Source organism: Protobothrops mucrosquamatus, unplaced genomic scaffold, assembly GCF_001527695.2.
Source record: "Protobothrops mucrosquamatus isolate PMUCROS unplaced genomic scaffold, P.Mucros_1.0 scaffold60, whole genome shotgun sequence".
In the NCBI taxonomy this organism is placed as follows: domain Eukaryota; kingdom Metazoa; phylum Chordata; class Lepidosauria; order Squamata; family Viperidae; genus Protobothrops; species Protobothrops mucrosquamatus.
In genome coordinates this window covers 485,586-512,769 of record NW_015386439.1, presented here as the reverse complement: position 1 = coordinate 512,769, position 27,184 = coordinate 485,586, and the positions used below count along the sequence as shown (strand labels likewise).

Genomic DNA, 27,184 nt, shown 5'->3' with positions numbered 1-27,184 from the left:
TCCTTTCCAGGGAGAGAAGAGGCCCCCCCGCCTCGGGCCCCTGGCCTGGCTGCCTTCCTGCCTCCAATGGGGCCCCCAAAGGCCCTTGAACGGGCAGGAGAAGTCCTGTTGTGAAGCCTCCGGGGACTCTCAGCGCCAGCATTTCTGGACACCACAAGCCTCTCTTTTGGTCTTCTAAGCTGCAGCTGCCCCGGCCAAGAAGGAGCCTCTCCCACAGCGCCTCTGAAGCCCTAAAAATTCCTCCCAGTGGACTTTCTTTGACACCCCCCCCCCGGGGGTCCCTTGCTGGAAAAAGCGGTTTGGGTCTTCGGAAGCTGAGCAACACCAGCTGTGTGTCATCAGACGGTGTGTCTGCTGCTGAGAGTACAGAGAGTTAACAGGGTCCGGCATATAAATTTGCTAAATAGGAAAAAGCACAAGCTGGTCTACTCAAGAAGTTTGGGACAAAAACTCCTCTCCTCCTCAGCCAACAAGGCCTTGGGGCAATGGGAGTTGTAGTCCAACCCATCTGGAGAATTAGAAGTCTGCTCTTAGAAGATTCTGTCCTGGTGCCTTATCCTGTCCATTTCCCTGTTTAAACGGGTGCCTTTTAATTAAGGCAGCTTATAAAAAGTTCATCAGAGGAGCATTAGTGTTGAGGCTCCTATTCCAACTTGGAAGTTTCTCTGGGGGGGGGGGGAGGGTTTCCTTTTACGCACCGGGAAAGGGATGTAGGGTTGCTGGATTATTAAACTAGTTTGTCATCCAAAACTGCTGTACTTCTGACCCCAGTTTGATTTTTCTTGGCTAGAACCAAAACGAGAGAGTTGGCAGCAAGGAAATACCTTGCAATCTTGACAGAAAAAGCAGGTTTCCTCTAACATAAGTTTCAAAAGGCAGTAAGTTTCTAGTCCTTTGCCTGAAGAGACACGTGCTTGTGAGTTGTCCCTGGGGTGCTTTGCGGCACACTTTGCACTCGGGTTATTCTGATTTTTTAACAACCTTTATTAATTTGTGTGTGTATGTTAAGCACAAAGGTCATCCCAAGTAGTAAGAGTCGTTTTCTCATTTGTTCCCTCCCCTCCCCCCCAAAAAAGCAGTGATTCAGAAAGGCACTTGGGTTTTGGCAAATTTTGGGGTGTCTTCTGGAAGTCTAGAACCGCTGGGAAGCAACGGGGAAGCACAAGAATTTGGGGGAGGGGCAAGGCAAGTGGGCTTTCTCTCCCAGGGGTACGGAGCGCTTCTGGGGAGGGCGGCCCTGGTCTGGTCACCCAGGCGGGCATCTCCCTCGCTGAAAGGCAGTTGTGCGACTAAGGCCACCGTGGCTAAGGGTGTCTACGGGGGAGTAAAGGCAGCTGTGGTCAGGGCAGACGTGGCTTTGGGACAGGTGAAGCGGCCTACAGGGCTACTAATGCCCCCCCTTTCCTGGTGCAGCAGTCAAACAAGCAGGCGTGGCGAGGGGGGGGCTAGTTAGTCGCTGGACTTGGTTCCATTGAAATTTGCATCCCGGGGGTCTCCCTCTTCCTCGGAGCCTTCGGTGGCATTTTCGACTGACCGCCTGCCCCCGCTGCCACCACCGCCTGACCGGCGCGAGGGGGCGAAGGACACCGGCTCGTTCCCGCGCCTGCAGTGGGGGAAAAGGATTGGTGAGAAAGAGTGGATAATCCTTTGGCGAAAGGAGGGCGCTCAGGTGCCACTTCTCAGGAATCGGTGGAGGCTTAAGGGCAGAAGGTGCCAACCTGCGCCATCTTTACACAGAGGAGAGAGATCCTTTCTGAATGTCTGAGTAGGCCTCGAAGGTGCCAGTCTGCCCAAGAGCTGCTGGCAGACGGTCTTTTCTCCCGAAATTCCTTCCTGCCCTCTGTGCCATCCCCAGAGTTCTGTGAGCTAATAGGGCATTGCCCGACTTCCTTTCAACCAGCTGAAACTTCCTGCTGGCTGCTTTCTAGCCCTCTCCCTTCATCCCCTCCCCCCAAATTCAATTAGCCTTTTCCCTAAACTGAAAAAAGGGGCCAAATGTTCTCCCTGCATCAGAGATCCACGTCCGTCAGGAACTGAGTCAGTGGCAGCCTTTTCCCGGCACCTGGTGCGCCTTTTCTGTGGTGCATGGAACAGAACAGTGTGAAGGAGGGTGGCAGAGGGGCAGCTCTGACCACTCAGCTCCTGTGCAGGGACAGAAAAGGCCAGTGGAAAAGGGGTGAAATGCAGCAGCAGGAGTTTGGCTTTGTGAGTGCGTGCATGCACACACCCACAGCCACAGCCACACCTTCAGTGGCAGCAGCAAAGCCCAGTGCTGCAAGGAGAATCCACACCTCTTACGGAAGGAAAGTGGCTCAGCCGATCCAGAGAGGTTTTTACGAGTTGGGGGTGATGCATGAATTCCCATCCCAAGATGGGTCTTTGGAGCACAGCTGCCCACTGTGCGGCCGCAAGGGAGCCAGCCGAGGCATCTGATTTTGCACCACAAAGAAGGTAGCAAGGGGACGCGGCCTGCTCCTGGTGGCGGCTTGCCTGGCTGTGTGATGGGGCAGCTGCCCCACATATCGGGGTGCTCTTGCTTCAGAAGCAACTGGGGCAAATGCTTTGGGCCTCAGCACTGCTCAGTTGCTCATGAAAGCAGCTGGGTTTCCCCCCAAAGTGGCTACATGCACCAGAAGGAAGAAACTGTGGCTGCTTAAAGCAGCGGTCTCCAAACTTGGCAACTTTAAGACTCGGGGTCTGGGGAATTCTGGAAGTTGAAGTCCGCGAGTCTTAAAGTTGCTGAGTCTGGAGACCCCTGGCTTAAAGGGTCGTGCTCATGAGCCGGCTCCTTGTATGCGCTGCAGAGCTCTGTGAAATGGTGCTTGTGCAAGTCATGGACAATGATTTGATTTTAAAAGGGGGGGGAGGAGGGGTGTGTTGCCGAAGCTCAGTTGTGGGGGGAGTGACTAGAACAGAGGTGCCAGGAGCCTGGGTCAGGAGCAAGGGGCATGCAGGGCAAACTCTGTCGTATTTGTCTCTGGGAAGAAGCCGCTACCCACGAGATAGCCAAGCCTTCAGAGTTTGCAGGAGGCTCGCTTGGATTTCTGAGGGACCCAAAGGCAGGTTGGCGTTTGGCAATCACAAGCAGGCTGCAAAGGTGAAGGCCTGGTACCTGCCGAGTCACTGCGGAGCTTCTGGGTTCCCTCTGAAAGAGAGAAGCGTCCACCACATCAGCCCCGGCCTGCAGCACCTGGCAGGCCGAGGAGGGCCTGGTTGGGGGGACCGGGGCCCCGGAGAAGGCGCCGTCATCCTATTCTTGGGCCCTGCGCAGTCCTGCCCAATCACCTCGGCTGCCTGCACCCTCCGAGTGAGGAGGCAAAGGGTGCCGGCCCAGCCCTTGGCTCGGACCACGGGTGGAAATGGGCGAAGGCCACTGGGAAGGAGTGGGCAGTGCCTGCGGGACGCCAGCCAGGCGGGAGGCGCAGGGCCTCACCTGAGCTTGCTCTTCAGGGCCACCATCTCCCGCCCCAGGCTCTCGTTGCTCTCCGTGGCCTCGTCCAGCTCCCGCTGCAGCTTCCTGCGGCTGGCATTGATGCGCTGGGCCTCCTCCTCCGCCTCCTCCAGCTGCCGCTTCAGCTGCTTCACCCGGGCACTGGCCTTGTCTGCCTGGGGGAGAGGCCGGTAGGGGCTTCAGAGCCAGCCCCAGAGGGCCTAAAGCGGCCCCGGTGTTTCCAGCAGGGGACGATGGGAGTGAAGGTTCTGCCACAGCATTCCCCACTCCCTCGCCTGCCCACCTGCCCATGAATGCCTACCACCGGGCACCCACCTGGTCCTTGTACTGCTCGGCCTGCTTCCTCTCATCCTCCGCTTGCAGCAGAGTCTCTTTCAGCTTCTTGTCCTTCTGGCGCAGGGCCTTGGCTGCCGTCTGCTTTTCTCTATAGGAAGGCAGAAAGGCGCTCAAAGGGGCTAGTCCACATGAAGCTTTCCAGGGCTTGAAAGCAATAGCCCAGCCCAGTACGAAGGCAGGACAGTCTGCTGGCATGTTTCTTTCGGGGAAGGAGACTCTGCCTTGTGAGTTGCATCCAGGGCGAGGGAAAGAAAATTGACTTGTTTTTAAAAATATTTCTGAGTTTTGGTCTTATTTTTTAAAAATAGACTGCTTGTATTTCCACAAAAAGGTGTTTTATTTACCTAGAACTGAATATAATGTTTAAAAGATGTTGAGGAAAGTTAAAAGCTTTAAAAAAAGGCATTTTTCAGGTCTGCCTGAATGGTTTGGTGGTGGCATCTCAAGATTCCCCTGGGAGGGTTCCCAAGATCAGGCCTGGGGCTTGGTGCCAAACAGCTGGATGCACACCTGGACTCCCAGACTGCAGACACCCCACACGACGCAGTCCTGCTCTGGGCAACCCTCCCCCCCCCATGCTTCCCCCTTGGGTACCTGGACTCCTGCTCCAGTTGCTCGTCCAGCTGGCTGATTTTGGCCTCCAGGGCCGAGATGGTGGCCTTGAACTTGGACTTGACGGCCCCCTCCATCTCCTGCAGCTTGGACCTCAGCTCCTTGTTCTGCCGCTCCAGCTGCTGGCGGGCGCTCTCGTTCTTCTGTGCCGTGGCACGCTCCGTGGCCAGCTCGTTGCTCAGCTGCTCCGACTGAAGAAGGGAAGGGGAGATTTGCAGAGCGGCTGGACGGAGCAAGTCACGCCCTGGCCGTGCCTCTCCAGCCCCTCCCAGGGCGGGGGCTTACCTGCTGCACCGCCTTGCGGAAGCGGTCGCTCATGGCCTCCATGTTGCCCTGCTCCTCCTCCAGCTCCTCCTCCATCTGGGAGATTCGGGCCTCCAAGCGGCGCTTCTCGTCCTGCAGGCTGGTCCTGGGGGGCAGTTGGGGACATTGCAAGGGGTCACCAGCTGAGATTCACCGCCTGCCACCCCCTCCCGGTCCCATGTCCACTGCTGGGCAGCTTATCCGAGTGGCTCTCCAGCCCCGACCGGGGGGGCCCGCTGCCAGGCCACCCATTTTGGCCCCCTGGGGGCATTGGGCCCCTTACCTCCCTGAGACAGAGCTGGCCAGCTCCTCCGCCAGGTCCTCCTTCTCCTGATCTGCCTGCTTCCGAGCCCGCTCTGCGGCAGCCAAGTCCTGCCAAGGAAGAGGCTCCCTGAACACCCTCTCTACAGCTGGGACTCCCCAGGCCCGGGACCCCACTTTCAGAACCGGGGGGCTGTCATTACACACACAAACATCCTGGGCAGTGGGTATCCATGGTGCTCCCGGCCTTTCCAGCCTCCCACCAGCTCACCTCTTGCAGCTGCATCAGCTCTGCCTCCAGGTTCTTCGCCTTCTTCTCGTTCTCCCGGGCTGTGGCAAAGACCTCTTCCCGGGCAGCCCGGGCATCATCCAGCTCCCGCTGGAAGTCCTTCATCTGGGCCTGGGGGTAGGTCAGAGGGTCAGGCCTTCCTCCTGCCCCCTCCCTGACTCGAGGCTCATGTATTGCCCGAGTAACCCCCTCCTTCCGCAGACAGTCCCATCTTCCGGGACCCGTGGGGCAGCACGGGGGCTGTCCCCCAAATGCACCTGGAGCCACCCCCAGGGAAGAGGGGGCTGCTCCAGAGGGGCTGAGCGGTCCTCCCAACCTGCAGTTTCCGCAGCTGCTTGATGGCTTCCTCACGGCCCTTGTTGGCAGAGTCCAACTGCCCTTCCAGGTCTTTGAGGTCCACCTCCAGCTTCTTCTTGGCAGCCGCTGCCAGGCCCCGCTGCTTGCGCTCGTCTTCCAGTTCTACCTCCAGCTCATGGAGCTGGTGAAGAGGGGGGAGAGACCAGGGGGGTGACGCAACACAGCACGGAGTTTGCAGCTGCACCGAAACCCACCAGCGCTCACCCTTCTAGCTCTGACAGCTCTCAATGGAGAATGCCCCTTCAGGAAGGGCTCCCTTTCCTTCTGCCTGGCATGGGATGGATGCTCACAATGAGAAACGGGGGCTCCTGTACCTGCTTCTGCAACTGCCGGCGCTTCTCTTCGTTCTGCTCATCCCGGGCTTGCAAGTCCCTCTCGAACTGCCCCTTCAGCGCTTGCATGTTGACCTCCAGCCTCAGCTTGGCATCCTCGGTGGCCTGCAGCTCATCTTCCAGCTCCTCCAGCTGAGTCTTCATTTCTTCCATCTGCTGCTCCAGGGCCCGTTTGGACTTCTCCAGGTCATGGACCTTCCCAGAGAAAAGAGTGTGAGAGAGGAGGAGGAGGAGGAGGAGGAGGAGGAGGAGGAGGAGGAGGAGGAGGAACTTACGTTCTTGCCAACATCATCCTTGGAGCTCACGAGGTCTTCCATCTCTGCTCTCAGCAATTTGTTGGTCCTCTCCAGCTCCTCCTTGGCTTCCAGGGCCTCCTCCAGAGCCCGGGCCAATGAAAGTGCTTTGGTCTCCTTTTCTCTGGCTTCAGCCTCTGCTCGGTCTCGTTCCTCAGCATATTTGGAAGAGATGTTCTTCTCCTCAGCAAGCATCTACGAAGACAGAGAAGGCGTTAGGGGTCACTTGAATGGAGCCATAGGGCCAAGCTCAGTGAGCCGTCCCCATCTGCTTTTCTTCACCTGCCTACAAAATTCAGGTGACTGGGCAAAATATTAACATTTCTAAAACTACTTTTATGGATATACTGAATTAATTTACTAAAACATTTAATTATTCATGTATTAATGTAGTAAAATATACGTTAACTATTGCATCAATGGAATTTCCAGGTGCAGTAGAACGTAGCTTGATCGTAGATATTAGATCAAAGAGTTCAATTCTCACCTGGTCAAATTTCTTCTGCTTCTTCTCCAAGTTAGAAACCATCTGACGTTGGTTATCCAGGTCAACCACGAGGTCATCCAGCTCCTGCTGAAGCCGGTTCTTGGTTTTTTCCAGTTTGTCGTATAAGGCAGCTTTTTCCTCAAACTGCTGGGTGAGGCCCTCTACGTCCTTCTGGAGCCTCTTCTTGCTTTCCTCCATGGCTTCAATGGTGCCAAGATACTCTTGCATCTTCCTCTTAGAGTCCGAGAGCTGCAGGCGGGATTCAGGGACAGAGGCAGGAGGGCTGCTTGAGTCTGCTCAACAGAGCAGCCCCCATCTTTAAAGGCCGGCAGGGGAGGGTCTGTCATTCCTGAGCAGATTGGGTACCACCACCATTTTGCATCTTCTCTTGGGCCATCACAACAAAATGCCATGGAACGACCCCTTGGGACACTAATGGGCTTTTGAATGCCCAAGTGGACACCCAGATGGCATGACCCAAGGAAGACTCAACCCATCACTCTTGAGTATGTAACGTTGCTTGATGTAGAGTTGGGTTCAATGACTACTTGCTGTGGGTCTAAACAGCAATAAAACTCAACCAACCTTACAAGAGTTGGGCAAGGCATAAACACACACAGTCACAACTGTTCATACCTGCACGTTTAATGTTGAAATCTGCCTCTCCAGATTCTGCTTTGCTTCCACCTCTTCCTCCAGCTGTTCCTGCAGGCCGTTCTTCTCGTCCTCCATTTGCCGAAGCTTGGTGGACAGGTTGAGCTTCTGCCGGGTTTCCTCCTGCAGCAGCTCCTGGAGAGTAGAACAGCTCTTGGTGAACTCCTTCCCAAAGACCCACCTCAGCTGTCTCCAAACTGGAGCCCACAAAACACCTACTTGCGTGTCTTGCAGCTGGGAGCTCAGAGTCACCACATCCTTGGTCAGCTTGATGCTCTTGCCCTCGGCTTCGTTCAGCAGAACCGTCACGTTTTCAACCTCTGCCTAGAAAAGGGAAACAGCATCGGGAGCATTGATCTACCTTGTGTCTAATTTCCAGCATCGATATCCTGTGTTTCTAGAAAATAGCAACTCAAAAGAAGAAGAAGCTAGGAATAAGGTAAAATAGCCCCCCAAAGCAAAAAAGAACAGCACAGACGGATCTGAGTTACCTGCAGTTTATGGACTTTCTCGTTGAGCTCCGTCCGGACTCGCTCCCCATCGGCAAACTTGGACTGCAGCTCCTGCAGCTGCACCTCCAGCTTCTTCTTCTTGTACTCCACCTCCTGCTTGGCCTGACTGAGCGACCGGATCTCGTTGCTCAGGTCTGCATTTCCCTTCTCCAGCGTCTGCTTGGTTTTGTCCAGATTAGCCTTGGCCTGAAAGCATCAAGGACGCTCAGCCGGGCAGGAGGACGGGCTGGCAAGGGCAGGGCACCTCTTCCCCTTCCGCCCATCTGGGGTTACCCGCTTGAACTGCTCCAGCTGCTCGGCCAGCTCTTCCACGGCCTGGGCTTGCTTCTGGCGCATCTCCTGCACCTGGGCCTCGTGGGCTCGTGTCTCCTCCTCCAGCGCTCGCTTCAGGACCGTCACCTCCTGCTCCCTCTTCGCTCTGAGCCCCAACACAAAGGACCATGAAGCGGGGTGCAGCGGAGGCACCTCCTTCCTCTGCCCTTCACTGAGCATTCCCGCCTTCCCATTGGAGGCCTGCTTCCTTGCAGGTCACCCTGGATTGTGCCATCCCCTCCCCCAGGTGGACCCCTGGCCCCACCTGAGCTCCTGCTGGGTGGCGGTGCTGTCCAAAGTGTCCTCCAGCTCCGTCTTGAGCGCCTCCAGCTCCTCCCCCAGGTCCCGCTTCTGCTTCTCAGCTTTGTGACGCGCAGCCCGTTCGGAGTCCAGGTCCTCCTGCAGGTCCGAGATGTGAGCTTCCAACTCCCGGATCTTTTTCAGCGCATTGTTCTTCTGGCTCATTTCATCTTCCAGCCTGAATGAGGGAAACAGAAAGGAGGTTAAACGCGTAAGGCCAACTGGATTGACTGCGGAAATGCTGGTCTTGTCTGGAGGGCATTGAGGGATTCCCATGTGCAGAAGGAGCGGAGAAGAGATGAGAAAGGAGGTCCCTGGTGGGAAAGAGACCTTCTAGCTGGCCAGTGCAGGTCAGATGGACATCCCTCTGGAATGCAACAGCCCTTCCCTCGAACAGGAGCGGCCAACAGCTGTCCTCTGCACTTCCGCCCTGTGGAGGCCCACCTGGCCCCTTCCCCATCCCGAGGCTCTTGGCCACCTGGGGAGCCAGCCGGGTGGAGAGCTCCCCACCTGGCCAAGGCGGCCTGCAGCTCCTCCTCCTTCTTGGCCAGCTGCATCTTCAGCTCAGCAATCTGGGCCTGGAGGTCAGCAATCTGCTCGTGGAGGTCACTGGAGTCTCCCTCCAGCTTCCTCTTCATTTTCTCCAGTTCTTGCCGGCATTTCTCCTCCTTCTTCAGACGGACTTCCAGCTCGGAAATCATGGACTCGTGCTTGTTCTTCAGCTTGCTCAGATTCTTGGCCTTTTCCTCCTCCTCCGCCAGGTTTGTCGTCAAATCGCTGACTCTTTCCTCCAGGAGTTTTCTTTCCTGGGGGGTGGAGGAAAGGGGCCATCGCACCGGCTGCCCTGGAGCCTGGAGCAGGAGGCAGTGGCCCTCGGGCAGGGGTGCCCACAGGGCATGGTCAGCTGGTGAAGGGGCACCCAGCTCAAGACCGAAGCCGCGCCTGTCTTCTGGACACGTCCTGACAAGGCGGGACAGCCAACCCGTCAGAGGCAAAATAGCCCCCTGGGAATGCTGACTCTGGGAGCAACCGCAGGACTGGCTGCCCCTCCCCTAGCCGCTCCCTGGGCTCGCCTGCACTGGGAGGTGGGCTGGGAAGGGCCAGTCCCCGGCTTCCCTGGCCTTGGAGGCCAAGGGGATGTGTGAGAGCTGCCACCGACCTTGCAGAGCTTGTTGTTGTGGTCTTCCATGACCAAGATGTCGTCCTCCATCTTCTTGATCTTCCCTTCCGCAGTGACCTTCTCTAGCTGCAGCTTCTGCCTCGCAGCCTCCTCCTCCTCCAGCTGGTCCTCCAAGTCCTGTGGGGGTCACAAGGATGGGGAGAGGGAGACGTGAGCAGGGTGGGACAAACGGCTGCTAACCGCTCCTGGGCCTAAAGCCACCGTCGGCTTCTTCCTTGGGAAGTGCTCGCTGTTTGGGCACCCCTAAAAGCTCCCAGGCTGAGCTTCTCTGGGCCCCCCGACTCGGCCTTAAATGCTGGTGGCAGGGCAGACAGTCAAGGCTCCTTCACTCCCTACAAGCCACTAGTCCTCACAGAGGTGAATCCGACATGAGAATGTGCCAGCATTCATTACAGGGGTTTTTCCCTGGCTCCCTTGCCAGCCCACCAGCTTGGCCCTCTGACAGGGCTTGAGGGACGCAGCTCCTGCCTCCGGGAGAGCCATTTTCCTCTTAAGCAGAGCTGAAAGAGGCAGCGGGTGAGGCCGAAGGCAAAGCTCTCCGGCTTCGCGGGCCTGACGTGGGGCTGCCCTCTGGCTGCCCACCCTGCCCAGGTACCAGCATGTGCTGCTGCAGCTTCTTCTTCTCGGTCTGTAGCTGCTGCCCGCGCTCCTCCTCCTCCTCGATCCGGGCCTCCATCTCGTGCAGGATCTCCTCCAGCTCCTGCCTCTTGGCAGCCAGGCGGATCCGCATCTCCTCGGCCTCGGCGTAGAGCTCCGTCTCGGCCTGCAGCTGCTCCTGGAGCAGGCCCTTCTCTTCGCTCAGCTGTCCCAGAGGGAGAGGAGGATGTTCAGCCAGGGGGACGCCCTGCCTGGGGCACTGAAGGCTTGGCCCACTGCCCCAGGTGGACTCCAGTGGGCTGAGAAAGCCACGCCTGCACCTCCCACCGGAGCCCCAATGTCCCACCTTTGGGCTTGCAGATGTTTCTAACATCTGCAGCAGGTTGAGAAGGCAACAGGGCCAGTTGGCCCATGGCTCCTTCTCTGGGCATCCCAGGGTGGGCTGGGCACCCTGAACAAACCCCTCCATGGGGCAAAATGGCTCAAGAGCAGCCGTCCGTCCTCCACCTGCACCCCCAGGTGTGCTGGGTGCCAGCCCCAGAGCCCCATTAGCTTGGCCCAGCCTGCGGGGGCCCAGGAGGAGCAGGTGGGCCCACCTGTCTGTGCTTCTGCTCCAGTTCCTTCAGCTCGCTCTGGGCCTTGATCTGCCGCTCCTTCACCATCTTCAGTTCCTCATCCTTGGCCTGCATCTCTTCCTCTTGCCGGGTGACCTGCAGCAGCGGCTTCACCTGCGAAGCAAGAATTTAAGGAAGGGGCTTATTCCCAACCACTCTGGGGCTCAGCCCGCCTGGCCCAGCAGAAGCAGGCCTGGCATTTTCGGAGCTCAGCCTGCCAGGACCGCAGAGCGGAGAGGAATGCAGCCCACCACCTCACCCAGTCTCGCTTCCAGGGGCCAGGGGGGGGGGGTGTCTCCCCAAGGACTGGCCACTTACTTTGGTGAAGAGTCTCCACCACTGCCAGTTTCTCAGCTTCAGGTAAGCAGCGCAGTTCCTCTGGATGACCTTCATGGCGGTCAGCTGCTGCTGCCTCTTGGCAAAAGCCCTGCAGAAGTGAAGCAGGAAACCTGGGGCCTTTGCACCCATAGAAGTCGGGGGGGGGGGCCTGCAAGGCTGAGGGGCTGCAACGAGGGTATCAGACCCCTCTGGACATTGACAGGCAAGGGGCCAACCTGTCCCTTCATCAGGGTATCTCCCACAGCGGCTTCCTCTCTCACCCCTTTGGGTCCCGGTGAGGAGCCTCCCGGCAGTGAAACCTGGAAGCACCGCTGGACATGCAGGCCCCTCCTCGGGAAAGGCTTACTTTCTGGCCAGGTAGCCCCGGCACTGGGCCTGGAAGGCGATGATGATGTCCGTGATCCTGAGGTCTCGCTCCTCCTCCAGGTGAGCCAGGACACCAGTCCGGAAGAAGATCTTGCTCTGGCCAATCCTATACAGGTTGGGATCCAGTTCCAGGGCTCTGATCTATTGGGGGGGGGGGAGATGCAATATGCAGGAGGTGGGCTCTCCCACTTTCTTCCCAGCAGGGCAGGCACTGCTTGATCAGTAGAAGTCCAACAGATGGAGGAAGCTATTACTCAAGGCACAAAAGCTTCATTGGGAAGAAGGGGAGGAAGGAAGGAAGGAAGGAAGGAAGGAAGGAAGGAAGGAAGGAAGGAAGGAAGGAACTTAAAGTATATATTTTTCCCAATGCACTTTTGAACTTATGCAATCAATTCATGCAGCTCTCAGTGAATTCCAAACTGTGCTTAAAACAGCAGATCAAAGCTACAAGGAGGCAAAGAGAAGCGAGCCTGGAGGAAAACCGCTCACCATCAGGATGCAGGCCTGCTTCCCATCCATGAAGCCCTTTGGGATGGCGTTGGGAGCCAGGATTTCATACCTGTGGGAAAAAAGCACCATCACTCTGTTCACTTCAACCTTAAGCTTGCACTCTTGTCATGTTCCCCCTGCTCCTGTCTTGGAGAAACACTTGGAAATATCCCCCCTCCCCAAACCACAGGACCTTCTCCTACACAGCCCTGATCCCACTGATCAGGGGGGACAAATTCATGGGGTTATCCGAATGGCTGGGCTCCCAGGGCCCCAAAAGCCTCTTCCGAAGACCTGGCTGTTTGGGGGAAGCTGAGATGACGTCTCTCCTTCTGGCTTTCTCTCTCACTCGCATATTTTAGCAGGTAGCTTGGTTCTGCCTGGATCCTCTTTGTCTCAGTGCTCCTTGGTGCTTTGACTCCCCCCGCGGGCTCTTCCCACAGACCCTCCACGGAGGACGGCTTTCTCCTGGGACATTCACCCAAAGCACCGGGTGCTGCCCAATTCTCCTTTCCCTGCTGATCTCCCCAGGCCTTGGCATACTCTGGGCACCCGGCTCCTGCACGTCTGGATGGGCTCCAGGGCCTCAAGCCTGACTCTCACAGAAGCCCCCCCTTACCGCTGCCGGAATTCCTGGAAGACGATCCTGTTCGGGAAGCCCTGGCGGCAAATGCGGATCCCCTCCAGGACGCCATTGCACCTCAGCTGCTCCAGCACCAGGTGGGCGTCCAGCTTCCCTGCCTGGAAGAAATGAAAAAGGGGGTGACCTTCCCCCATGCTGGAGAGGAGGAGAGGAGGGGGGAGACGCCGACGGGGCCCTTTGCTTCCTGGAGTCATAAGGTGGGCTAAAACACCCCCACAAGAATATCCTCAGATAAATCTTCTTTCACAAATAGGCTCCAGAGCCTGGAATGAAATGCTGTCTCCCCCAAAGGAGCCCAAGGGCCACGTCTGACGACTCTTTAAGGAGGGAGGCAAATTGGGTAGACCTGTGCTGGCCTCCCCCAATCTCCGAGACTATTTCTGCACATGCATTGAACCCAAACTCCCGTGGCTGGCTGGGTATGGTGGGAGATATCTGACATATGTAGGGAAGGGCTCCCCAGCATCTGTCGGGTGGAAAACCCCGCTGGGGCACTGACCCTTTTCTCATGGTTCGGGATGATGCAGCGGACAAAGTTTGGGTTGGTGTTCCTCAAGGTGGTCATGAGCTTCGTCAGCTGCTCCTTGTACAGCTGCCCCACCGTCCGGAACATGCCCTTCTTGGTCTTGGAGGCGCTGGGCAGGGAGCTCTCGGTCATCTTGGCCATCTGGTCCAAGCCCACAATGCGGTCCACTGCAACGCAAGGGAGGCGGTGAGGCCAGTCCTGGGGCTTCTTCACCCGGCCTCAAGCAGCCCTTGCCCAGCGGGGTGAACAACCGAGCAGAGCTTCTCCCACACGGTTCCAGGGAGGCCCCTGAGCAGCTTTAGGGACCTCCAGTCTTGCCCACTTGGTACCTACATGGCACCTGGGTCCAGCTCCCCTCATTCCCACCCAGCCGAGATTATGCGGCGCACACATTTTATTCCCTACCATCTTTCCAGAGATCTGCCACAAACTTCTCAGAGGACTGATTTAGCAAGGCTGTCACATTGTCGTTGAGAGGGTCCATGTTTTTGGTCAGCCAGGCGCTGGCGTTGTAGGACACCTGGATGGAAAACAGAAGAGCCACGGGGGTCACAAGCAGCTGAGGCAGAGAAAGGCTAGGCGTCCCTAAGGGAAGGCAGCGGGAGCCGCAGAGAAAGCATTCCTGGCCACCAGTAAGGGGAAATTCCGGCTGTTTGGTACCTTTCCGGCATAGTGGACGATGCAGAACTCAGTTTTGTCCTTGAGCTGCTTCTGCCTCAGGAACTTGGTGTGGTTGCCTTGCTCGGTGCACAACTTCTCCACGAAGGAGGTGTCGGTAGCCTTTGGGAACCAGCATTCCTCATCCAGCAAGGCCAAGACGCCAGGCGGGTTATTCTGGAAGAGCGAGGGCGGGAGGCTTGAGGCTGCTGGTGGGAGAGAGGCTGCAGCCCCTCTAAAGCTCTGGGGCATCAGGGTGGAGCAGCCTTTGCCCAACTCCTTGGCAGAGGGAGAGGTCAGAGGTGCTTTGTTCACCGGGACTGTCTTTAGGAGGAGAGGCCCGACATGAGTGGACCTGGGGCTACTCTGAGGAATGGAGTACAAGACTGAGTTTGACTTCAACATTAATAGAGTCAACCCCTTCTATCCCCTTCTATCTGAACTTTTCAAAAGGAAGGTTATCAGCATTTCAGCTGAGGTTTTCTGCTTACCCTCTGCCTCCTGGGAAATAACAGAATAACAGAGTTGAATGGGACCTTGGAGGTCTTCTAGTCCAACCCCCTGCTCAGTCAGGAAACCCTAACTCCAAAATTCAGCACTGCCCAAAAGCTCCATTTTTCCTGCCCGCTTCCCCGTTTTCTTGAAGCTGAGAGATGGCAGGTGGCCCCCCTGGCTCCCCAGCATCCGAGGGCCCCAGCAAGGCAGCCCGGACCCCTCACCGGTCTTTCAATCAGCTCGATGCAAGGCTGCAGGTCCAGCCCAAAGTCAATGAAATTCCATTCGATGCCTTCGCGCTGGTATTCTTCCTGCTCCAGGATGAACATGGTGTGGTTGAAGAGCTGCTGGAGCTTCTCATTGGTGTAGTTGATGCAAAGCTGCTCGAAAGAATTGATCTGGAAAGACAGTTGGGAGCAGATCAGGCCTCCCGGCCAGAAAGGGCTCCTCCGGAAGCAGCCTGGGGCCGGCCCCCCGCCCTACCTCGAAAATTTCAAAGCCGGCAATGTCCAGGATGCCCAAGAAGGACGCGCCTTGCCTCTTGGTTTTGTCGAGGGCTTTGTTCACCCGGGTCAGGATCCAGCGGAAGAGGCGTTCGTATGTTGCTTTGGCCAAGGCCTCTATCGCAAAGTCAGCCTACGGAGAAAGACCTCCCATGAGGCAAGGACAGCCGGGCTGAGCCTCTCGGCGGTCCAGACCAGCAAAGCACCAAGACTCAAGGCCAGAGAGCTGAGCTGGCCTCCTCACCTGCTCCTTGGTCTGTGCCTTCTGAACGACATCTCGTCCGACCTTGATCCGTGGGGTGAGGATGGACCTGGTGAAATCTGTCACGTTGATGCCCGTGAGGTGGCAAACCTTTTGGGCAGCTGGAACCAAGAGACGTCACCATGAAGACCATCCTGATGACCACATCCATCCATGGCCGACCAGGCTCACCCCGACGTGGCAAAACTCTTCCACCGCTGCTTGGCACCTACCTGTGTTGTCCGGCATGGATGCCTGATCGGTGTTTCTCTCCTTCTTGAAGACAATATTGCCAAGCTGTAGAACCGTTGAGACGACTTTCAGCATTGCTGTGAGGTTAGGAAGGAGAGAGATTCAAAGGACGTCTCTGGGGAGGTGGGTGGATTCTCCCTCTCGATTACAGAGGCTTTCTTCCCCGTAACTATCCCACCAGAGGCTTTACTGAGCTCAGGGAGGGTTAGGATCAGGTCGAGAGCACACCTGCACAGGCTCCCCATGTGCCAAGGTTCAGAAAATGCACATTTGAGGACCCCCCTCACCAGCCTCACCCAAGGGAGGTTTATTTGCTATGTTTTCTTTTGGAAAGACCGTATCTGAGATGAAAAGATGCCTCCCCCCATCCCCCAGTTGTATTCTAAATGTCCACACCCAGAGCCAGAGGTGCCAGCAAAATCTGCTTCTCTTACCAATTTGCTCTTCTTCTGTGAATCCCATGATAGCCATGGCTTCCAGGGTCTCGTCGAACATTTCGTTGTCCTGCTGAGAAGGAATGGGCACGTAGCCGTTGGAGAGGAACGTGTAGTTGTTGAACCCTTCCAGCAGAAGTTCCTCTGCAAGGCAGACAGAGCAAAACCTCAGTGAGCCCAAGAGCCAGCCAGGACCCTCCTCGGCTCTGGGTCCAAACGCCCGGGGCCCCTTGGCCACATCGCTCCCTCCCCTTTGGGAAGGGAGAACCTGCTTCCCCCCCCCAGGAGCTGCAGCTGCTCTGAGCGCCCCTCCCTCTCAGGCCCCTTCCCTGGAGGAGGCGGCTTACTCTTCATTTGCTCGTTGGCCCCGGCAAGTAAATAATAAAAGATGTGGAAGGTCCTTTCCTCTCGGGCCTGCCGAATAGCACGAGACTTTTCCAGCAAATCTGTCCGTGAAGGTTCAGCAAGCAAAACCATCTTTTAAAATAAACACTCACCAGCTTACCCACTGGGGTCAGGTCAAACAAGGCAATTGCCTGAAGCAAAAAAGGGGGGATCATGAGAAAGGATACAGGTTTCGATATTTGCTCCCACAATGTACCCCGTCACGTCAAAGTTGATGCGGATGAATTTGCCCTGTTGGAGAAAAGAGACGGCATGGCTAAGTGGGTGGGGTGCAGGGGGCTTCCGAGGAGTGGTTTTGACGTCCATATGGGGAGGGTTAGGGTCATATAGTCTCCCTCTCTATTTACAGCCCTTTCCTTTCTTTCCCTTCCCTTCCTGCCCTCCTTCCTTCTGTCTCCATCTTCCTCTCCTCTCCTCTCCTCTCCTCTCCTTTCCTGGGAGAAGAAGTCCTATTCTCCATCTGCCTGTTTTCATGTACTTATTTGGTTCAGCCAACCATCCCCCACCCTTCCCCTCCCTGCCCTTCCCCATTGAAGAACTTGTCAACTTACAAATCGGGAGGAGTTATCGTTCTTCACAGTTTTGGCATTCCCAAAAGCTTCTAGGATGGGGTTGGCCTGGAGAAGTTGCTTTTCCAACTCGCCCTAAAATGATGCAAGGATTTGGCCATCAGTCCATGGCCGGGCAGAGGTAGGTGTGAATCGAAAAGGGATGGGGTGTAATTCAAGTTGCCCCCAGAAAAACCAGCTCCATGTGGATAAAATGCACCAAGAGGGACGTTGTTCTCAATCTGCACTTGCGCCCACAACCGAGATGCATTTTACCTACACGGAGATTCCCTGTGGCTCATTTTGGCCTCTGGTTCCACTCTTTGTAGGACCTGGTCCTTTTTTTCTTCTTCTTCGTAAAACTGGTCAAGACAACGGATTGCTGCATTCTGGATCGTCTTCAACCACGGAGGCAATCAGCCATAACCCCTGCCTTTTTTTCAGCACATTTATTAGGCCAAAGCAAATCAGAGTATTTTGTTTTGCAATTGCTGCTAAAGCATTCATTTGGCAAGGAAACGACAACAAAAATTAGGCAAGGGGGCTGAAGGAACGGTTGCACACAACCTTCCTTCTAATGCAGCCTGAAGCAGATTACACGGCATCTATTAATTTGGTTAAATACCGGCTATGACAATGCATGATTTATATTTAAAAATAAGGTGACTTTTGCATGCAGAAAAAGGAACACCCAGGCAGGTACACACCAATGAAGTCACACCTCCAAGCCATGCTAAAGAGCGGCCTCTTTTCTTGGCCTCTCATCAAAGTTGAAGCCGGGAGGAGGAGGAGGAGGAGGGGGCTTCCCCACCCCTGTCTCAAAGCAAAGATAGAAGCTGATGAATTTTGACAAAGAAGCAGCTGAGTGTCACGAAAGGCCTTTTCATCAGCTGTAGAAGATGCTGGAGAGCCAGTATCTTTGCCCTCCAAAGGTCTCTGCTCCATAATGGGGGGAGGGGGGAGAAGGCTCCATTTTATATGAAGGGCTCTTCCTTCCTGATACCCCAGACTCTAGACAGGAAAATGTTCCTGAAATTGGACAGAGCTTTCTTGGCTTCCAAAGAAGACAGAATCCTCCCACTTAGTTACGCTCCCCATCCCAGCTTCTCCCCCACAAGTAGCCCCCTCTGTATCCCCACAATTGTCAGAGGCTCCACCCTCTCCCTCGCAGAAAGGCAGGCAGGCAGGCTCACACAGCATGCAGAAGGCCCAGGAACGCCCCTCCCCACCCCAGGGGCAGGATGGCAGGCGAGGGGGAAGATGCACACGGCAAGCCAAGAAGACAGACCGGATCAATCACTCTACTGGCACACAGTGATCATCTGGGGAGTAAGACCAGCTTCCATAAGCCCCCCAACACACACACACCTGGGTCAGCCCACTAAGGCTGCCCTTTCCCCCCCTCCCCCAGGCCGGTCCAAAAAACGAAGCATTCTGGTGTGCAAATCAGAGGATGCTCTTCCAGGAAGAACCCTGGAGTGGAGAGCCCCCATCCTGTTTGCCTGGGAGCAGCCAGAGGAGGGACTCGCTTGCTCCCAAGAAACAGCATGCGCAGGCGGGATCCAGGCGGGCAACCAGCCGTGGGGCGCTCTGGCCCCCGAGACCCTCTTTGGGGAGGGAGTGCAAGAACACCATGCAGATCTACAGGCTGTGCCTTGACACACACGCTGAATCCAGGTTACTCACGTAAGCAAAACTCGGCCCTTGCTGCAGTCAAACAACATGGCATAAAAGAGGCGTCAGTCTTGGCCACGTCCCCTCCTGGAACGGCTTCTTTTTACAAAATGCTTCCACCACTATTTGCCCTGGGCACCTCTGTCTCCAGCTATGCAAGGCACCTCCGCAAAGAACAGAGGACCCACTGGGGGGGGGGAAGGTTTCTTTCATCTCTAGAGTCCGTGCTCCCTCCCAGAATGTGTCCACTGAGCCTGGCAATGGGCACCTCGATGCCTGTCTTTGGCTAAGCAGGCACCATCCGACATGCCTTGCCCCACTGGCAGCCTCCAGAAGTGATGGACTACAACTCCCATCATTCCTGCCTGCCTGTGGCTGAGCCAGTTTGGTCTGAGTTGAGTCCAAATCATCCAGAGGATGTTAGGTTGGGGAAGCCGGTGGTGTTATCTACCAAGTCAGAAAAAAAATACTTCCCCCCCCCCAAGTTGTCATCTTCTTCCTGCTGTTGCTGACAATTGCTCTGAAAAGGTGCCACCGTGTCCCCAGAGAAAGGAGCCCCCCCTCCCCCATTGCTGCCCCCTAGTCTGACAGGGGGTGTCAGGGGCTGCTCACCGTGATGCTGGTGTCTTTTTTACCCTTATGTGAGGAGGCGACCACGGCCAAATACTGAATCACTTTCTTGGTGTTTTCTGTCTTGCCTGCGCCCGATTCTCCCCTGGGGGGGAAGAAGGAGGAAAAAGACTATTAGGCCCCCTGCCCTTCACAAAGCAGTGGGCGCTCCTGCGGAGCCAGCCCCCACCCCACCCGAAGGTTGCGGAAGGGAGGGGAGAGCAAGGGAGCTTCAGGGGCCCTTAGGCTGCAACCGAAGCGCAGCTCCTTTCAGCCGCCCAGCCGCTTCGGGAACCTCCCTGGGGGCCGTCTGCTCTCCCAAGGAGGCCAGCCGCTGACCTGGGTTCTCGGTGGCCTTCCGCTCAGCTCTCCCAGGGGGCTGCGGGCCACTCCGGTGCCCCCTACACATGTTGCCTCCTTGCCTGTTAGGGGAGCTTTGCTCAGCCCCCCCCCCTCCCTGGAGGGGCTGGTGGGCACTTTTAGCTCACCGGATGGTTGGCAGCCTCACAGCCCCTGCCCAGCGGAAATCTCTCCCGAGGAGGGAAGGACCCCCTGCACGCCCCTTCCCAGCCCCTCATTATGCTCCATGCGGACCAGAATGGTGGCAGAAGGACTGAAGCTGGGGAGCCCGTCCCTCTTCTGGCTGCCCACATATGCCTGGCACTCTGGGCAGGAACAGAGAGGCTGCCAAAGAGGCTGCCACCTCTCCCTCTCTGCCTTCCCTGGCATCACTCTGGGGCCATTCTGGAACTGGGGCACATCGGTCTTAAGAGGATGCTTTGCGATCTTTTTGCTGGCAAGTTATGAGGGCAACGGAAACATCAAGTCTCCAATTGAGGAAGGTCAAGGAAGAGGCTGGCTTGGCCTGAGGGCCAGAGGAGCTCCTGGGGGGAGGGGGGGAGGGACCGCCAGGAGAGGGTTGGCTAAGCAGCTGAAGCCTCCCACCCACGCCCAGCCGCCTTGCCGATTCTTCTTCCTAATTTGGAGGCGCCTTTTCTCCCCCGTGATGGATGGGGTGAGACAGGCCAGGCCTGGGTGGAGGGAAGCCTTAAAAGGCCTGGCGCGGCTTCCTGTGGGACTCCTTGTTCTTCCAGATGACCCCCTCCGATCCCCCCCCAAGATGCCCAGGCGGCAGTGAGGGGAGGTTTTGAGGAGCTTTGCTTTGTCTGCAAGCGTTGCAGATCAGCTTGTGCTGCCAGAGGGAGTCCTTCTCTTTGCCACTCGGCACGCGGGTCCTGAGGCTGGGTTGATGGGCTCTCAGTCCTTTGACCCCTTCAAAGGATGGCGTGAGCTTCCCTTCCCTGCCAAGGCCAGAGGGCAGATGCTTTTCCTGGGCTCTGGGTGGAGCTGGACCAGTGTCTGCGAAGGAGCCCTTTGGCTGCAGGAGGCCGATCCCCGGCTATGCTTCCCTGCTCAGAAGCCCAAAGAGGGCCTTGATTTGTATAGATAAAAAATTAAGTGTTCCGGGAAGAGCTCCAGAACAAACACATCAGTGGGAGGCCACTGATGGAGAAATCTTTCCCCAAAATTCCAACCCACCCCCGGGCACTTTTGGGAAAAGAAGAGCTGGCCTTTGGGCTTTCATACCCCCACCCAAATCCTTTGAACTTTTTGCTTTCTGTCCATCCTCCTCCTCCTCCTGCATTTCTTTTCCCCAAAGGCAGGAACAAGCCACCATCTTTCCAAGCATGCCTCTCCTGGATGTGCTGGACTACAACCCCCATCACCCCCTGCCATCACAGTCTCCTGGGAGCTTTCTTTGCACCCGGGCAGGAGCTGCTGTATCAGAACTGCCCAAACGGTCTCTGCCCCTTCCAAGGCCAGCTGTTATACCTAAGCTCAGTGCAGATGTTCCCGAAAGCAAAGGGGCTGCGTCTCCCAAGGTGTTTCACTCTGGGCAGAAGGGATCGGGATGGGAGAGCAGGGCTGGGCTGGGCTGGGCTGGGCGAGGGAAGGTTGCCTTGGCCTGGTGGCATTGCCATGAGGACACCACCTGGAGGGTGCCCAGTGGTTCTCCACAGCGGGGGGGTGGGGCGGCTGCTGTGATGGGATCCAAAGCAGTCTTTACCCAACTTAGAACTGCCCCCGCCCTGCACACCCTCCATCCCCCCTGCCAGCTGGGCACCCTCCAACTCATCAGCAGGATGCCCAGGATGTGCTTAGAAATCCTTAAAAGGCCACGAGAAATGGAGCTGCAGGGGCACTGGAAGCCGACCAGGGAGCGTGCCGACTCTTCTGGCTCTACTTACGTGCAGAGGATGGACTGGTCCTCCCGGTCTGTGGACAGAAGAGACAACCGTGAGATCCCGGCCCCCAGAGCCCTTGCGGGGAGAGGGCCAGCCTGGTCTCGCCCAGGGAGGGCACCGTCCACCACCAGGCGCCCGCTCCTTTTCGAAATTGGGAGCGCTGGGGACGAACTGGGACACTCCACGTGCCAGGCAGAGGGAGACTCTTCCCATCTGGCACAGACAGACCAGGCCCGGCACCCCTCGTCCCCATGACCCATCACCGCTGTATTTATTTTTATCCCATTTTCCACACTGGGGGGAGGGCAGTCTCCTGCTTTTATGTCCACAGGGAAAGAATTGAGGAAATGGGATTGGAGACTCAAACAGTTCTATTTGTGGATGAGATCCCGACAAAGAGTCCCAAGCTGTCCTCTAAGGGGCCACTGAGGTGCATTTCAGGCAGAGCTTCAGGGTCTCCAAAATCCACAGGGGAAAAGCCAGAGCCCCCTCCCAAGCCAGAGTAAAGGCGGCATTGGAGGCAGCTGGCAAAGGCCGAGGAAGGTAGCAGAGCAGAGCAGCCCCTTGGACAGGAAGGCATGGGTGTGTCTACATCCTAGCCGCCTCCCTGGAGCGCCAATGCACCTAAGTGGAGCATCCATGGGGGACGGTACAGCCAAAAAGCCAGAGGTGAAATTGGAGCAGAAAGCCCAGGGCTTCCAACTGATCTGGCACCATGAAAGAACCACACAGCTGGTGCAGGGGAAGGGGGCAGTTTGGCAATTCCAGTTTTTTACATGCAGCCCTTAGAGGAATTCACATTTTTTGCTGCACCAACCTTCCCCAAATCCATCCCAATGGCAAGCCACAGAAAAGGCTGAGGGCACCATTTTTAATTTCCAGGCTGTCAATCAAAGCATTTTAGGACATTGTTTACACCCCTGGTCAGTGACTGCAAGAAACATACTTTTTAGTTTTATTTGTGGAGGTTCCGTTTCCCTTAGCTGAAGGTTGTGTAGGCTGGAAGCAATTGGAATTTGGGGATTCCTACTTTAGCGCTCCCTCCCTCCCTCCTGGGCCCCCTGCAAAGAGAGGCTGAACCCTGTGCCTGTGGAACTGAGACCCCCACCAGCACGTCTTCCCCTGGGAGAAGGGGGCCCCTGCTCCCATCCCAGAGAGGGGCTTGTTCCGCGTCGGCACTGCTGGGCTTGTGGGTTTCCTGCAAAGAGCAGCTTGGCCATAAAAGGAGAACGGGAGAGCGAGAAGCTGGGAAGGAGCCTCAGCAGCTTCCTTGGCTCGGGTGCCCGGCTAGCGGCCCCAGGGGCTCCTCCCTCCCCAGGTGGGTCTGGAGAGGAGCCGAGGGGGGGGGGCGACAAGGAGAGGGAGCTGCAGAACGAGCTCTGCAGAGAAGCCGGAGAGGCCACTGTAGCTGTGATGGGCCACTGACCACCTTCCTTTGCCTCGGCTCCTGGAGCCGCCCCATGGCTGAGTCAGGGAAAAGCTTCCTCTCTTAGCCTGCCAGGGGCTGCCAGGAACAACCAGCTCTCCGTACCAGACGCTTCTTCCTTTCTCTCCCCCCCCCCCGTGTTATTTCCAAAGATAAACATTTAATCAATGCAATTGATTTATAGCAGCAACTGGAAGCCCATAAGTGGAGAACCGTCAAATGTGGCAGGAACTGAACAGTATTATTTGCTAGTAAATCAGCAGGAAGACACTTTCTGGACCGGCTTGAGCAAAGCAAATATAGACTTGTAAACTATCTTAAATTATAGGCTGGCTACCCTGCCCTTTTGGCATTTGCTCAGGCAGGGAGTTCCAACGGAAGACGCTTTGGCTCTGGCGGTGCTGTAAGCAGACTAAGATTAACCTGCAGCAGTTTCTCACAAGCCCCAACAAGGCAGCGGTGCCTGGTAGGAACCCTCCCGATGTCTCCTTTGCTCCCCATCCACACCAGAAGCCGCCCCAGAGCCCCAGCAGATGCCCCCCCCCCAAGAGCAGAGGCCTTTCCCCATGCTCCTCCTCTAATGGGAGGCCTGGCAGAAACAGCCCTCTGGATGCTCCCCAGACAAACAGGCCAGACTTTGGGCAAAAGCATTGATGGAGACCCTTCGGACATTAGACTCAAAGCAAGGACAAAGTAATTCGGAGCATTTGGACCTCCCGCGACAGCCCACCAGAGATCTGAAGAGAGCAGTTCCGGAACAAAGAAACATGTCCTGAGCTCACATACGTCGCGAGTCTCAACAAAACCCCCTCGGTTCTTTTACACTTTAGAATTACTCGGTGATAGAAGACCCCCGTAACCTCTCCCACAGAAGCTTTCCCTGCATAGCCAAGCTGTTCTCCTCCCCCTACCCTGCCAGCCTCATCTCAGTGGACCTAAATACTAGGTTACTCCACGCATCTCTTCACATCAGCCAGCAAAGGTGCTGCTGAATGATCTGGGCTGCCGGAGACGACATGCTCTCCAGCCACCATGCCCAACAGGGAGCTGCGTTTGTCAGAAGGAGCACCCGGAAAGGGAAACCACTGATGCCAGCTATCGCTTCTGCCCAGGGACGGGGGCCCTCCAGCTCCAGTCTCGGAATGGTTCACCAACTGGCAGAACAGAAACCACAAGCCATTGTGGGATGTCCGCATCCTCTCTGCGTCACACAGCAGCCTCCGCCACAAAGCTGCACATGTCTAACTCCTGTCCAGCCAACCAGAAGCCCTTTTGCAAAGGGGGGAGGTGATTTAGGGGTCCAATGCCAGGCAACCCGCTGCCTAAGTCCAAACATTGGCACAAGCGTGCCACTCGAGCCAGTAGCAGAATCTTTGATTTGGGCAAAGGTTCCAGGAGAAGAAATTCCATCTCCCTGGCGAAGGATGGCGTGGCAGACTCCTGGCTGCCAACTTGGTGTCGGAGTGGCAGCCTCTTCCTTCCTGCCTGCCCTTCCTTCTCCATGCCCCTATTTGCCAAACTATGCTCTGGGTTTCTCTCTGGCCACGTGCCCTGGCACGGGTGGGTGGAAGGAGAGCTTTTCCTTTTTGAGTCACAAGCTGGTGGAGGATGGCAAACACCGATGCCAAAGGCCCGCGAGGAATGCTCTGGCACCCCTGCTCCGTGATGGAGGACCCAAGAAGGGCCACCAGCCAGACAGAGCCTCCAGGGGGCAGAAACAGTCGGCCAGTGCCCATTAGAGGGGCATGCAGCCTTACCCTGCAACATGCTCCGGTAGGCGGTATCGGCAATGGCGTAGATGTGGGGCGGCATCTCGTGGCGCTTCTTCCCCTTATACATGTCCACAATCTTCTCCGAGTAGATGGGCAGCTGCTTGTAGGGGTTGACGACCACGCAGAAGAGCCCTGAGTATGTCTGCAAGGAAATCCCCCCCCCCCGACCAGTCAGCCTTGGCCTCCTCGTCTGGGACCACCGTATCTCTGGCGCCTGAAACTTTGGGAGGAGGCCGGCTCTTTGGAGGGAACCCTGGCACTTGAGGGGGGGGGACAGAGGAAGGAAGCAGACATGTCAAAGGGAGCCCTCCTTCCCAGGGTCTGGCATCCAGGGATGGACTGCTTCTGAACAGGGAGGCTCCATCACAGCCTTGATAGCCATAGCTAGAAACCCTTCCCCATCCTGCTCAACTCTTGGGCACCTTCTCTGCAGCCCCCCCCCCCACCTTGGATCCCTCCTATTCACTGGCCTCATAGGAGAAGGAGGGGAATGCCTCTAGATGGGAACGTTCAGAAAGAGAAGGGCTGGGAAACTGGGGTGCTTCCGGATCTGTCCGGCACTTTACACACTAACACCCCATTTTCAAGGGTGTGTCAGTCGTCCTCTCCCCCGATGCCTCTGCTCAAGATCTGGGGCCAAGGCAACCGAAGCAGCATCCATAAGGGTGTTTTCTGCTGCCTGTTCCTTCCCCCCCCCCCCAAAAAAACCTCCCATCTGTTATTAAAGCTCCCGAGTCCATAATGGCAAAGATGCATCCGGGCTGCCCTTCCAATCCAGCCAGGCTTGGAGGCGAAATCTGCGGCCTGATATCTCCTCTTCTTGGCCATATTAGGAAATGTCCAAAAGGTTTCACACCAAGCGGTGCCCAGAGTGGCGCTCAGCTGACCCAGGGAAGTCGGGATCCCGGCTGCTCCAGCAATGCGGGGGCTGAGCCCGGGCTTTCCAGCAGGGAAATGCTGGCTGGATCTTGGGGTGCCTGTTGGGCACCTGGGGGAGGTCATGGGAAGCTTCCCAGGGAGTCTGGCCAGCCAGAGGTGCCCCGAGAGAGATGGGAAAGAGAGCCTCCCTACTTGGGGCCATGGGTGGAGGAAAAGCCCTTGAGGGCTGGGGGGCACTTTCTCCTCTTTGCCATCTTGGCTCCCCTGGTCTGCCTCTGCCAACAGCCAGCCCTGGGTTCAGCCTCTCGCGCATGGCTGCCTTTCGAAACTCTGCCAGGGAACTCCCGGGAGCCTCACCCATCGTCATGATGAGTGGGAAGAAACAGCCTCCCTCGCAAGGCCTGCCAAAGGCCCATAAATGTGGGGAAGGAGCTTTTACGATGTCCCACTTGTGGATATGTGTTTGTGGCTCACAGATTTACAAGGGCATAAACCTTTCCCTCCCTGCACAATCTCACACAGCCCTTCCGCCCTCTCCCCCTCCCCTGCCTTCAGCCACAACACCTCCATCCCCCTCGAAAGGGGGGGCACCCAGGTGAAGCTTCATCTGGGGGTGGAAATCAGTGCAGGTGAATTCTTAAACAAGAGAAGGCTCAGCCTTGTCTTATCTCATCTCCCCCCTTGGTGCAAATCTAGTCTGGGAAATGGCTGACCTCCAGAGTGGCCATCGCATCTGGCCAGGACGGGGGGGGCGGCGCAAAAGAAGCTGCTTCTCTTTCCCTCTAAAAAAAAAGCCCTGAAAAAGGACAGAAAAAAGAGAGCGGCGAGTTCCCAGGAAACCCCTAGGAAAAAGAGAAGGGAGGCTGATCCTGCCAAGCGGCTTCCTGCAGAACTTTGTAGAACTGGATCTTCCAAGCTCACCCTGACAAGCAGTCAGAAGGAAAGAGCAGCAGGGTAAATCTCGCGTGTGTGTGTCTGTGTGTGCACGCGTGTGTTGTTTTGCTTGGGACTTTTTCTGTTTGGCTTTCTAGTCTTCATCCCTCTTTAACCACCCGTCTTCCTCTTCCTTTCCCCCTCCTTGCGCATTATAGCAACCAAAATAAACGTCTCTCAAGCCAAAGCCCCCCTCCCCTTCTCCAGCTGGGCTGGCAACCGGCAGCTAGCAGCCCAGGGCCAAATCCCCGCCTTCTCGGGCCGGGAGACTCACGTAAATGAGGCCTGAGAAGTATCTCTCCCGGAGGTTGTGCAGCACGGAGGCTTCATTGAGGCAGGTGAGCTCGGCCATGTCCTCCACCTTGGAGAACTTGGGTGGGTTCATCTTCTGGATGTCGTCCTTGCTGAAGGTCACTTTCTTCCCATTCTCGGCCAGCTCCAGCAGCACCTCATCCCCCTTCTCGTCCTTGATGCTTGCGGCTTCAAAGCCGTGCTTCTCCGAAGGGACCCAGACCAGCTTCTTGGCTGACCAGTCGGCCTGGGCCACCGTGCTGCTGAGGAGGTTCTTGTCCACAAAGAGGAATTTCTCATCGTCGCTTAGTTGGCTCTTCTGTGCCATTTTGGCTCAAAGGGCACCTGGGGGGAGAGAACACCAGTTACCTGAGTGCCACTCTGTTGCCCATGAAGCCCTGAGTTGGCACAATATCTCCCTCTGGATTGGAATGAAGGCTGTGCGCTCACTGGTCACCCTTTTGAACCACGGCTGGCAGAATAAGATACAGCTTACAGTTTGTGCATCACATTAAGCCACCAACACAATGCTGGCACCAAAGAAGGCCACACGTAGCCCTGGTCTA

The 27,184-nt window shown here is 56.6% G+C and overlaps 1 protein-coding gene across 2 annotated transcripts; it reads right to left on the bottom strand.

The window, feature by feature from the left end:
* Positions 1-1,009: 1,009 nt before the first annotated feature.
* Positions 1,010-26,946, bottom strand: MYH11 (myosin heavy chain 11). 2 transcript variants are annotated; one of them, XM_015812001.1, is made up of 40 exons: positions 26,602-26,946; positions 24,501-24,657; positions 21,321-21,348; positions 19,075-19,177; positions 18,475-18,495; positions 16,792-16,884; positions 16,408-16,471; positions 16,183-16,281; positions 15,836-15,979; positions 15,383-15,478; positions 15,153-15,271; positions 14,889-15,041; positions 14,630-14,803; positions 13,914-14,087; positions 13,659-13,773; positions 13,227-13,420; positions 12,704-12,825; positions 12,085-12,154; positions 11,576-11,736; positions 11,209-11,317; positions 10,873-11,004; positions 10,275-10,481; positions 9,659-9,796; positions 9,010-9,305; positions 8,465-8,677; positions 8,161-8,305; positions 7,867-8,073; positions 7,595-7,699; positions 7,358-7,510; positions 6,722-6,970; positions 6,217-6,429; positions 5,924-6,136; positions 5,569-5,730; positions 5,235-5,363; positions 4,986-5,074; positions 4,685-4,808; positions 4,382-4,590; positions 3,767-3,875; positions 3,434-3,606; positions 1,010-1,603 (listed from the first exon to the last, which is right to left on the bottom strand). In XM_015812001.1, exons 1-40 carry the CDS (start codon positions 26,944-26,946, stop codon positions 1,450-1,452), a joined length of 5,961 nt encoding a protein of 1,986 aa, XP_015667487.1. In that variant the 3' UTR covers positions 1,010-1,449. The 2 variants fall into 2 exon arrangements, with proteins under 2 accessions (XP_015667487.1, XP_015667489.1); XM_015812003.1 differs by lacking the exon at positions 18,475-18,495.
* Between the last annotated feature and the right edge of the window lie 238 nt (positions 26,947-27,184).

Bases quoted from the DNA above. Each gene is read 5' to 3' on its own strand.
- MYH11 (XM_015812001.1), bottom strand. From the start codon at position 26,946: ATGGCACAGAAGAGCCAACTAAGCGACGATGAGAAATTCCTCTTTGTG. The intron at 11,737-12,084 runs GTGAGCGGTTTT...CCCCCCCAATAG, and splicing joins AGCAGGCCTGCATCCTGATG to ATCAGAGCCCTGGAACTGGA. The intron at 8,306-8,464 runs GTGGGGCCAGGG...GTTGGGGCTCAG, and splicing joins GCCACCCAGCAGGAGCTCAG to AGCGAAGAGGGAGCAGGAGG.